This window comes from Rhineura floridana, chromosome 7, assembly GCF_030035675.1.
Source record: "Rhineura floridana isolate rRhiFlo1 chromosome 7, rRhiFlo1.hap2, whole genome shotgun sequence".
NCBI classification, from domain to species: domain Eukaryota; kingdom Metazoa; phylum Chordata; class Lepidosauria; order Squamata; family Rhineuridae; genus Rhineura; species Rhineura floridana.
Window position 1 is genome coordinate 11,512,591 of NC_084486.1, and position 12,963 is coordinate 11,525,553.

The 12,963-nt window shown below is 42.3% G+C and overlaps 1 protein-coding gene across 10 annotated transcripts in view; it reads right to left on the reverse strand.

The window, feature by feature from the left end:
- The window catches only part of KCNMA1 (potassium calcium-activated channel subfamily M alpha 1), an 848,545-nt gene that overhangs the window by 242,111 nt on the left and 593,471 nt on the right, over positions 1-12,963 (reverse strand). For all 10 annotated transcript variants that reach the window (XM_061634884.1, XM_061634892.1, XM_061634879.1 and 7 more), the window contains 3 exons: positions 11,968-12,078; positions 7,987-8,092; positions 6,269-6,351 (listed from right to left, as the gene is read on the reverse strand). In XM_061634884.1, coding sequence (XP_061490868.1) covers positions 6,269-6,351; positions 7,987-8,092; positions 11,968-12,078 — 300 coding nt within the window. The remainder of the gene's footprint in view (positions 1-6,268; positions 6,352-7,986; positions 8,093-11,967; positions 12,079-12,963) is intronic.

Consider the following 12,963-nt stretch of genomic DNA (forward strand, 5'->3'; position numbering starts at 1 on the left):
ATCCAAAGACATAGGTTTCTTGTATAGAGGAATAATGCCATCTAGCGGGGAAATTATGAAACGTGTATTAGAAGTTATAATGAGACAAACTGTGTGATTTTACAATGATTTTAAAATAACCCAGTGTGTTATATTTACAACTTTATAAGTATGTTTTCATTAAGTAAAAGGTACTCTGGGGTGGCCTGCCTCCTCTATATCTCTGAGGCTGAAAGATACTAGTTAGCCAGAGTCACCCAGTCTTTTCCTTAGTCTGTGTGGCTTCAAAATGTGGCTCAGTGGTTTAAACAAAATCCTCTTTCATAAATTGTGTATTTTATAAGCAAGGAAATGGGATTTCTGAGAAAGTATAAGAACATATAAGACCCCTATAGCTATTAAAAACCTGTGATGCTCATGAGATTTCAGTTACCTGAGTTGAGGTAAAACCCAAGCAGGTGTACCTGAGTCAGCCTGACCCATCAGAAACAATGAAACAATGGCTGTACCAAGTATGCTTGAAAGCATATTCACAATAGTAACTGTTCCAACTAGCCCCCAAATTCATTAGTCTTGAAAGACAGCAGAGCAATGGTCATATTAACAAGATGGACAGGATCTTGGAATCAGGAGCTGGATTGCCTAATGCTTTCTGATTGGTTTGGAACGATTGTAGAGAGGAGGAATGTGATGTTGTGTGGGCAGGAACTCGTGAGATTGGTGAATCACTGTCACATGCTGTAACTGTACACTATAAAAGAGCTTGCACACAGTGCCTCAGTGCAGTCTCTCGAAGTTTCTGGGAAGGTGACCCTGCATTTGCTTGTAAAGAATAAAGGCCTACCTTTTTGCTTCAAGCCTGTGTCCTCAAATATATTTTTTAAGGAACCCCAGCAAAAGATCCCAATGGAGAAAAATTCTCCATCAAGGTATTACCTGTGAGGTGGGAAGATTGGGACGTGAAGGTAGGCCTCCATGAGGTTGATAGATGAGAGAAAATCCCCATCCTTAGGGCCTCCTTGATTGAAAGTAAGGTGTCCATGTGAAACTTGCGGTATTTTAAGAATCTGTTTAGACCCTTGAGGTCTAGTACCACCCTGAACGATCTGTGTTTTTTCGTGACAGTGAAGAATAGAGAGTAATTTCCCAAAAATCTCTCCCCTGCTGGGACTTTCTCTATAGGTGCAATTTGTATGTGATGGGAGACCGCCTGCAAAACACTCTTTCCCTCTTGAGTGGAGAAATTGAGAGAGGGGATGGAATGAATCTCGGCGGAGGGGTGGAAGTGAACTCCAACCATAGGCCATACCGAAGGGTGAGAAGGACCCATTGCTCTGAAGACGTGTCCTTCCACCCATGAGCAAAGCATTGGAGATGACCTCCCACTGGCGAGATGGAGGTGTCAGAATTGATGTTTATTTCCCTGTGACTGGGACCCAAATCCCAATTGACTGGGAAAGTGTTGTTGAGCTTTAGGATGGTTGTGTTATTTGTTCCAGAAGGGATGGCTGGAGCAGGCGTCCTTTGGTCTTCCATGCGGCCTTGAGCCTCGAAAGGACTAAGACAACTGATATGGGTGGAATGAGCGACGAAAGGACTTTCTGTCATCCTTTTTCCTGGAGGACAGCATTGACTTTTTCTTTTTCTTAATCTCCGAGACATTAGCTAGGTGCAGGGAGCGGTGTTGCATCTAAGAGGCCTGTAGATGGGCCCTGCGAAGGCTGTGATCCAGTTGGAGCCAGAGGGGGTGAGGGCGCTGATACTTCCTGTGAAAGAACTTGAGGAATAGATGGAGAGGACAGATCTCTAGCCAGATCCATTAAGAGGGAATCCCTGAGTTGTTCCTTTAGTTGTTGAATTAAGTGAGCTGAGAGGTGTAAGTGAATAGGCTGAGCTTGAGAGTAAGAAGACTGGAGCCTTTGCCCCCCCCCTGCCTCTTGGATCTTTGGTTCTTCCAAAAAGCCTGTGAAGGCTTCAGGAGAGGAAGTAGTGGAAAAAGTAGTGTCCAAAGAAGGGTGAGGCTGACTGCCTTCCTCATCAGATAGGGATTCCAGGTCCCTCTGGGTCCTTGGCTGTTGAACAGGGCCTTGCCTGTCTCTACTAGTCATCTTATTGGAAACAATATTGTCTTCCATAGCCACCCTGCCCACCATAACTTGTGCCTCAGCCACCTCGTGCCTGACAGTAGAGGGGTGGGCTACCACTGTTCCTGAGTGATCCCCCGAAGTATGTGACTGCCCTGTGACCTGGCTGGGAAGGGGCACTGGTGCTGCGTCTGCTGCAGGTGGGGGCGGGAGCGGCTTCATCCTCTTTGAGGGGTTCTCAGTTTTACGGGTTGCTTTCCCCATGGGAGCAACGCGCTGTGGGGCTTACAGGGGTAAAAAGGGACCCGTGGAAACTGCTGCTGGAAAGACATGCGGGGGGGTGCCCCTGCAGGTGGTGAAGTTCACAGCTGCCCTCCTAAAAGGTTGTTAACGTGGTGGCTTGGGGGGGAAAGGCAGATCCCACCAGCAGCTGTGGCCGTCCTCTTCACTGGTTTTCTGATGGGGGGGAGACGGCAGTTGCAGGATGTGGGGAAAAATGGCGACCGTCCATCGCTTCCTTCTACCACTGAAGCGTGAGAAAAAAGGGCTGGCCGTTGGCAAAGGGCGCAAAAGCCTCAGTGTGTGCTAGGTATGCTGCCTCCTCTGGGAAGGCAGGTGCAGACGTTAAGGTGGCTGCTGCTGTGGCTTGCTCCTAACGGAGACAGAATCAATGTTGGCGTGGGAGGGAGGGGGGGAGCGTGAAGAGGCCAAAGGCTCCCAATACTTGGGGGGGCACTGGCGGATCCTTGCAGTGAAGTAAACTTTCAAGAAAAGGAACACAAGGTCTTTTTTTTCAACTTGGGGAAAGGTTAGTACAAAAGACAGAACGCACAGTAAAGGAAATAACACCAATCACTGAAATAACGCAAAAACAGCACACAAGAAAAACAATACAGGTCTGAACCAATGGAGGCAGAGACAGTCCAACCATGTTCGGTGAAGGCAAAAGAAAACTGAGGCAGGAACAGGCACAGACCAGAAACTGACCCACAGAAAAACTTCAACAGTGCTCTTTTGCCTTCAACCGCTAGGTGGAGCTAGCTACCCCACCTGATATCATCTTTTACATGCACAGGAGAATGAATGTTATGGTAGCAATACTACAAATGAAGATTCCTAGTCAGCTACTGGGGGTGAAGGGAAATGTATTCCTCATATATTCCACAGCCAAGCATGAACTTGACAAAATTGGTCGCATAGCTTCTTCTGACAAACAAGCAGTGATTTGCAAAGATCTTTATCCCACTCTAATTCTCCTTTTAAAACTTTTTTTAACTGAAGCATTTAATTAAGCATTCAGTTTTACTGAATCAAACTTGTTTGTTCTGCAAATACGCAAGAGGATTCTGTTCACCCAATAACTGTTCGCCCATATTGCTTTTTTAATTAAACACATGGAATCCATTTAAACGGTCACTAACCTGCGTCTGGATTTCTCTTTAATCTATGTATATAATTTAAAATCAAAGCAAGAGTTCTACCAGATTAAAATGTGGCTTCGGAAAATGAAAGAAGCAGTGTGTGTGTGTGTGTGTGTGTGTGTGTGTGTGTGTGTGTGTGTGTGTGTGTGTGTGTTGGGGGGACATATTCCACAACTTTGCTGTCTGTTTAGCAACCAAAGTTGTTATATCTCCCCCCCCCCGAAAAAATAAATCCAGTCATACTCAGGGCCCACAAGCAATGTGTCCTGCTGCTATACTGCTGCTTCTTCTGGAAACATGACCATGGCAAAGTGGAACTGTTTGAACTGACTAGTTCCCAGCTGGGGCTGCTATGGTTAATCAAATCACAGCCCAGACATGAGCAGGGAAGCACTGGTGGTAGTTCTGTACCCACACTCTCTGGCCTGGGGATAATATGCCCACACTGGCTTGTGGGGGAAGAAAAGGTGTGAGTTATCAGTCATATCATGCCAGGGCTATAGGTGGCTGTACACAAATCCAGTCTGTGTTCTCCAACCCAGAGTCCCTGAGGTCAATTGCTTAAGTTGGGGGTTGGAGCCTGAAGTGTAGAAGGCGGCATAGGCAGAAAATACGTTTCGTTGATATTTATACCAGGCCTGGCCACTTCAGAGGCTTCATATCCTGTCTGCTAAGCTTAGGGACTGAAGTTGCATACTCTTAGTCCCCTGTTTCTGAAGAGGACTCTGCCTCCTGAGCAAACACAGTCCCAAATAGCTCACTAGACTAAGTCATAGCTTTGGCCATGAGGTTCTTCGTTTAAGCCCTAGAATTGTTGATATTACAAATGAAACATTGCTGCTATTCAACTTCAGTTGGTTTTCACTGGGGCTCACGCAAGAACTCATTGCAAGCCCCATCCAAATGAGCAGAGATTCTGCAGCAGCTGTGCTTGCTTACTGTATTGCTCCCTTGAGAACCTCTCCTCAAAATGGCAGTCAATACAATTAAAGAAGAATGGGCATCACCCCCCACCTCAGTGTTCCTTGAATTTAAATTGCTTCTCCTGGCTGTGCCTTCATTTTGCGGGATGTGTGTATGTGGCAGCTCAATAAAATTAGTTCAGAACACAGGCCAATTCACTGTGTTAGCTCATTTTTAGTGGATCTCTGACATTTTAGTTTTTAAAAAGGGCAGATTGGTTCCATTAAATTAGATCTGTATGAGCACAATGCAAATAATAAGAAAGCCTGTCTTATTATAACTCTACATTTGCAATTTCTTTGCTACCGTTCTGCCATTGAGCTGAACCATAACATTTTTATTTTTTAAAACACACACACACACACATACACTCACAGCACCACCCACACTGGGAGCCATATTTTTCAGGGGTGAATAAAGGTTGGGCCAGGCATAAATCCAGCAGTTTATCAAGGCAAGATAGAAACAAACTGTTTCTATCATGGTTGCTCCACAGCTAATTGGATTCTGAATCAAGGCTTCCCTCTCACGTGGTTCCTATAACAGAGATCCATTTTTGTTATACGCTAAAGAGGCTGCTCAAGGAACCACATAAGTGGAAGTTTTACACAGACTCGTAAAATGTGTGACAACAATAGTGAAGGTGACTGCAATCACATTGGTTAAGATACTTGGGGGGGGAGAAGAGGCAGATTCTGACTCTATGAAGTATGCATTGCATTGCTGGTCACTCAGTAAAATAACTCACAAGCACTGGGAGGGGGGGCGGCAGAGGAGAGGAGAGGGCCTCAGCAATTCTTACCTATTATATTGGACCTGGAATCTGAGCAGTTCCTATTTTGCCAGATTCCAATTTCTGTGGTTAGGAAGCATTTCTTCCCAAAAAGGAGAGAAAGGAAGAGGAAAGTATTATCAGTAATAATATCATCCTCACTAGGGACAGGATCCATTAGCTAGTGCCGGTTTGAAAGCATTCCACCAACCTAACAGGCTGATATTGATTTGAGTTTGTTCTTTTTCTACTAGCCACTGCTTTTACTGATTTATTTTTCCCCTCACAAAAAATATTTATATTAATATTGATATTTTTACAGGAAATATTGATAATTTTAAAGGAAATATGGATATTTTAAGACAAATATTGAAATTCTGAAATGAAGTATCAATAAACATAAGGAAGTATCGATAAAATTCTTGTCCTTAATATTAATATTTTAGAGGCAGATGGGTTTTTTAAAACCCTTTTCAAAAATAGCCACAGAAAATTGCTACTTAAAGATCCGATCAGCAATGACAGATAATAAGCAAATTAATAGAAAATTCAGCACCAAATCTGAATTGGGCGGAATTCTAGGACATCCATAATCCTCACCACCACCTTTAACTCACCATATTCCAAAGGTTCACAGTAGATGTCATATATAAAAGGAAACTCAGTCTAAGAACTGTGTTCATGGCTCTGGGCTTCTGCATTATTTGGTAGGCCCTTTTGTAGGGCCATCTCAAGACATTTTTATTTTTCATTTTCCACATTCCCCATTCCACATACAGAAGCTGAATCTTAATTCACCCCTGGTCCTCCACCACATCTGAGGCAGCAAGCTAGTATTGTGTGTGTGTGGGGGAAAGTAGCACATGATATGTAGCATCTATAGCTCTGTTCTCCAGGGGAGAGGAATGGCCAACGGCTTCGAGAGGAAAAAGCAAGAAAGCTGTTGCACCCCAGCATCTGCCCTCTAAGGTGACTGCCTCATGTTGCCAAATGGAATAATGTTTATTTTGTAAAGTAAGATCAAATTAAAATACCCTCTTCTAAATTACCTCATAATATTGGAGGCATCTTCAGCATCTGGGTCAGCGCAGTATTTGTTGGCAAGGATTAGGCACGCGTCTGCTGACTCTATCTGGACACGAAAGAAAACACAAATAAAGAGCAATCTGATGTTTAAAAGAAATTTATCCAAACCTCATGAGCTTTCATGGAACCCGCTAATCTCTGCACTGTGTGTGTGTGTGTGCAAGTGCATGCAGGTAACACCAAGGAGGTCTCTCCAGTCCTTCAAATCCACCACTCTAACAGCATATCGGCTACACAAAGGAGCCTAGACCCAAAAAGCCTGCATTCCACAATAACAGCATTCCAGAAAGAGGAAGACTCCTAATGATCAGAAGCAGCTCACCCAGTGAAGTGGAGGTGCAACATTAGCTTCCAGGCAGCAGCGTGACTGCCACTCATCCAGAGGGGAGGGGTGAGACCGTAGAGAGGTCAGACACATTGGCAGGAGTGCCAGATTGGCCCTGCCAGTGCACACTCGCACAGTCCCAACCTTCCTGCCATTCCCCCACACAGTAAGCAACAGCCACACTACAGCTGGGAAGCCAGTGTTGCAGTTCTGCTCCACCAAGCAAGCCACTTCTGCTGATGATGGAAACTTCATAGACATGGGTAGGGTAGAAAGCCGGGAGGGGTGGCACTTCTCCTTGGATTGTGGGGAGGGATAGAAGAATCCTCTGTGAAGTTTTTGACAAGCTAGAAGAAAAGTTATGAAAAGTACCAGGAACCCTAGGAATTGGTCCTTCAGACTATTGCAGGTCAAGAAATATCCATGACAGAAAACAAGGGGATTCATTTGCCTCAAAAGAAAAGCTCCAAGGATGGATGGTATGGGTGATATAATGTCAACTCTTGAATCTTTTCATAAATTAGGTATAGGATCTCCCTTCACATGTTATTTGCGCGAAGAGAATCCACACACACACATCATGTTGTTGGTCTCACTTTTGACATTTACGCATTAGGAGTGGATGTCTCAACTGGGGAAACATATCCATTGAGACCTCTACGGGTTAAGGTTTCTATGGGAACTGGAACTCTATGCGGTCAAGAGTCCCATAGAAGTCTACATGCATATGCTTCTTGGCTCAGACACCCATACCTAATGCATGGACATCAGAGGCAGGGGCACCAGTGCAACTCTTCTGCCTTCTTTTACGTGTGAATCTGCTTCACAGGAGGAACACAGGAAGGAGGCTAGGATCTCAGTCTGGTAGACTACAGTGGCAGAATTCTGGACTGTACCACTTCAAACTGTAGGGGGGCATGTCTTTAATGTTTTCTCATGGAAAAAAAGACACCACTCATGAAAATAGCAAACGTTTGCATACCTTTATTGCTGTTGTGCCAGTTTATATATTCCAGAACACTAGCACACCTCCAGCCTACCACCTCTTTTCCTGGTGATAATCAACTGAAAGTTTTCTTTTGATCCACTCTGAAGTTGGAAGCAACAGATTGCTTAGAGCTTATATCTGTACTGCAAACCAGTATCACTTTTATACCAGTTTAACTTCCATGGCTTTGTCCAAAGCACCTTGGTAATTTTAATTTTGCTGTTGGAGATCTCTAGCCCTCCCTCACAGAATTACACTCCCCAAGTTCCCCTGGGGAGACAGCATAGCTATTATTTTGTAGTACAGTTATACCTTTAGTTAAATACAAACACCAAAGAACATGGTAGAAAATGGAAGGGAGCCATTACCTTTACTCTGGCCAGGTCATGCGGATTGAGAACTGAACCCTGAAAAAATTCCACCTGAGTGAAGTGCCGTTTAAAAAGAGCTTCCAACTCAAGGTTAGGGGAGATACTAAATTCAGAAAGAAAAAGACAAAACAAGCAGAACAAAGTCAGTTTCTGAACATCACCTCTTGTATTTTCTTAGTTTTATAAAATTCTGTAATAGGTGTGGAGCCTATTCTGTAGGAACCATGAGTGGGTTGTGTTCTTTGTTCTCTTTTAATTTCATTTCTATCTCCTTTAAGGTTGTCAACAATCCAGAATTTTACTGGCCCTATCAAAATGTTATCCTTCTGGCAAAATACAGTTTTTAAAAAAACAGGAGTGGAAAAATGTGCTCTTTATTTTCATTGTTATTTCCCTACTTTCTGTAAAAACTTTTTTAAAAAAAATAAAACATGGCATCCTTCTGAAGAAAAGAGATGGCACGTACTCAGAGGCACTTTGTCTATACTCTTGATTTAATTAAGAAGCTAATTCTAATCAGCTGGAAAGAGTCTGGACATGCTCACTTTGCATGTAGATACCTGTTTAAAATACAGAATGGGATAGACTCTACATATGCTGAGGCACACAGCTCAAGATGTCAGGATTGTCTTATACAAATGTTGGCAACTCTGTTCCCCTCAGCTTATCACTTCCATTTTGCCATCCTAATGTCTATTGTCCTTTGAAAATGTAGTCATTGGTGACTACATTGGCAACAACCACCCTGGCAGCATATAAATTTAATAAACAAATGAATCCAAAATGCTCAGAGCTTTGAGGTGATCCTTTCTATAGTAATTTTCCACTTTAAGAAACACAGTCACCCAGCTTGGATATAATACTAAGCAAAACCATAGCTTAGCGTGAATGAACAAACGTGTGGGTTCTCCGTGGGAAGACCATGGCCATGTGGATTCTCCTCTGGTGAAGTCATGCTACTATGAGCTAAGCCATGGTTTACCTTAGCATTATCTCCAAACCGGGCTCATAGTTTATCTCGCTACAGACAAATACTAAGCTGCAGCCAAGGTTTGTTTTATGGCTTACTGCTCATGATTTTTCTGGGACAGACAAACCGTGAGCCCAGATTGAGACATGATATTAAGCCAAACAATGCCTTAGCTTACAGCACTGTGGCGGCAGCAGGAGCAGAGGAGTAACATGCCACAATTTTCTCACTGAGAGCTCATATATTTGTCCATTTGCACCAAGACATGGTTGGCAAACTGGGCTAATCTGATTTTTTAAAAACACCACTGTGCCATTTGCACTTTGCCTTATCACACACATCTCTGATAATTATAACCCATTCAATTATTTTTGACTGACAGGATAAGAAACCACATAGCTTTGTGTCAAGGGCATTGATATCACTTGTTTCAAAATTGCTCCCAGCACTCAACGGATAACAGGCAGGTCAAAACTGCCTTGCAAACAGCTATTTTAAAAAACTGTCTGGCCTGTAAGACATGCCAGTTCTGATGTGGGATTTTATTGTAATGGCATGATCATGACAAACAGCAACTACTTTAAAGCATTTATTACTATTGGCAAGGACATTTCTGGGTAATTAATAATGTTTGTCTGGAGAAGCTGAGTTCCAACTATTTTTTTTAAAGTGAGTATGTTTCATAGCCATGAATAACTAACACTGCTTCCCCTCTGGAAGCTTGTAAACATCAAGCCACCCATCTAGCCACCTGTGGCAAGCCAGGATCACCTCCAGGAAAGCAGCCAGGAAGGATAATTTTCATACTCTGTATGTGTGTGGGTGGGTGGGGGGAGAGACAGAGAAAGAGACAGAGAGCAGCCCTCTTTTTTCTTTCTATCTTTCAGGATGCCACAAATGATTTAGCATTAAGTAAGTGTGAGCAAGTCAGATAGTAAAAAAAAAATAGTGTACTAGAAACGTGTGGATTTACTTGCAAGACTGGATAAAGCCCGAGATAGAATTTAAAATACTGTATGTACAGCAATCCAGTGTTTTACATGCATGTATGAACCAGCTCCCCCCCAAAATGTTTAATTTGCATTTAAAACTGTGGATTTTGGAGGAATGTTTTGACCTCAACATAAGCTGAAAAGATCAAAACAATAGTACCTGGGAGAATGGATAGCAGAGAGTCTGTAACAGGTTCTTGCATAAGTTAAAGGTTATTTGGGCCTGGATATTTTCTAGAGCTTGGCTAGACAATCTCAGGGATCGCACAGCTTCTTGTTTCCAACTATCCAGTCATTCCCTGCGCTTCCCCAAACATTTATTTAAAAGCCAGTCTTTCAGATTGTTGCCTTACCACAGTCTGGGCTATGATTAATTTTCAAGATGGGGACAAAAAGTAGACTTATGCTAAAAACACATTCTGTGCATGAACAAAACCATATTTTACATTCTCAGTTGTAGAATAACTTCTCAGGAAAATCTCTGATTGATTCATAATGTATTTATCCTTTATTACCTGGGCCAATTCATATTCTGAAATAAGTAATGACAAACTAATTTGAGCCAATTTTGCATCTGTTCATTGAATGTTGGACATTCCTTCCATACATGCAAAATATATAAAACTTTTTGTGGTCTTCTTCTTGTTAATGATCATAACTGACTTTGACGGGGGCAGGATCTTTGTAGTACAGAGTGAAGGATTTTTGGTTCCAAGTCTTAGGAGTTATAGGATGACAGATTTTAGAGTAAATTTGGAGCCATGATCAGTTTTCTTAGATTATTTGAATGAATTCCTCTTTAATGAGTAGTTTAATGAGAGTCAATGTGGTGGTGTGGTTAGAATGTTGGACTAGGGCCTGGGGGACCAGGGTTCAAATCCCCACTCAGCCATAAAGCTCACTAGGTGACCTTGGGCCAGTCACTGTCTCTTAGCCTAACCTACCTCACAGAGCGGTTGCGAGGATAAAATGGGGAGGGTGAGAACTATGTGTGCTACCTTGAAGTGCCTTGGAAGAAAAGCAGATTGTAATAGTAAATAAATAAATAAAATAACATCTATAGTTATACTAAAGCAGCAGGAAAAAAGTAATGGGTGGAATTTAACGTAACACTAGTGCAAGGAGTTTGAGAATTGATGTTGTTGCACAAGTAGTAGCACACAAAGTGTAACTGTTACCACGTTTTATAACCAGGTTCAAGGTCTTTGTATTAATTTACAAAGCCCTGAGCAACTTCAGTCCAGGGTATCTTAGGGACCACCTGAACCCTTATATCCCAGCTCAGTCACTGAGATCTTCTGCAGGAGCAGCTTTGGTCATCCCCCGAGTTGGCGAGGCTCATTTACGAATCACATGAAATTGAGCCTTCAGTGTCATTGGCCCAGTTCTCTGGAATGCTCTGCCAACAGAGATTCAGCAGGCACCTTCTGTTTTAACTTTTAAACGCATGCTGAAAACCTTTCTGTTCCACCAGGCTTATGCAGGCAATTAAGAACATGCTTTGTTCGCAACAATTGACCTTTGTTTTTATTGTATTTTTAATGGTTTTTAAATTCTATGGTTGTTGTTTTAAACGTGTTGTAAACCGCTTTTGAACAAAATAGCAGTATATTGATTGCACTATGGGTTGTAAAACATCTTTTGGATTTGACTGTTCCATTGCACTAAGAATTGGGCTCCTGCCAGTGGAATGGCTGTTGTGCAAGTGAGCTGACAAAGTTGGATATCACCTTGTATTATATAGGCCAGTGGTTTCCAAACTGTCATCGAAGAATCATTTCCATCGACTTGTCTACTGAAGAACCCTTACACATTTACAACAGATAGAACTTCTGCTTCTCACCAAAGATTCCTGGGCATCTTCTAAGTGCATATAGACACGCAATTCCATTGAGGTACTAGCTGTGACTGATAGGCCTCATCCTTGCCCCACATGAACTGACAACCATTCTCCTTATGATTTTTTTAAAGTTTAAAAAACCATGCTTAAATAGGCCATTTTTTGTTTGAACTTACTTATGCAGAAAGACAATTTCTACGTTCACATCATCCCTGTCCTTGTGCAGGAAGTCCTTCAGGAAGTTGGACACACTTTCCAGTGTTATGTGGCCACAGACAACAATATGCCTGGGACAGAAAAAAAGGGCACAGTGAAGTTTACTGAGAAAACCACCAGGCAGGAATACAAGCAAGCTCATGAGACTGAGAGAATCATTGCTTTGTTGTGGTAAGAAAAGGAAAGAAGCATTAATCTAATCATGTGTCTCCAGTTCATTCCTGAAAAAGAGAAAAGAAAATACCAACATCCAAAAGCCCAAAGAAACCAAAGTACTCCAGCAGTCTAATTTAGCAAAGGATTATCACAAGCAAATAGCCAACTTTCCTCTTCTCCCAGGTATTTTAGCATGTGTTTTCAATTGTTTTTGAAATATGTGTTTTTAAATTTGCATATTTGTTTTTAATGTTTTTAGTTATTGTAAACCACCCAGAGAGCTTCGGCTATGGGGCGGTATATAAATACAATAAATAAATAAATAAACTGGTTATGTGCATATTTTCATGAGACACAGGCCCTTTTGGAGGTAACCATTTTTCTTTGTTTAACTATGATTTAGCAGGCCAGGATAGAAGTGACAGGCCCAGGCACTCCTCCTTCACCCCTTCCCTTCACACACCAGCTTCAGTGCTTCAAATCTGGTCTGTTTAAACTAGGAATTCCCATTTACATTCAAAAAGGGGAGCTCTGGTTTAATATCTGTTTACCAGACAGATCTGAGTCTGGCCTAAAACCAGACGTTTCTACTGTTGCTTGCTGAAAGGCTTACAGGATGCTGGAGATTTCTGTTTATTGTCAAAGGTTACTTCCGTTAATACTGCTTGCTGAAGACAGATTATTCTAGATTATAGTCTTCTTGCAGGAGTTTTAGTTGTGAAACAAATAAACTCTTTACCTAGCCCATGCACTGGTCAAAGGCATATATTCAATGCATAAAAAAACCTACTTTCCTAAAG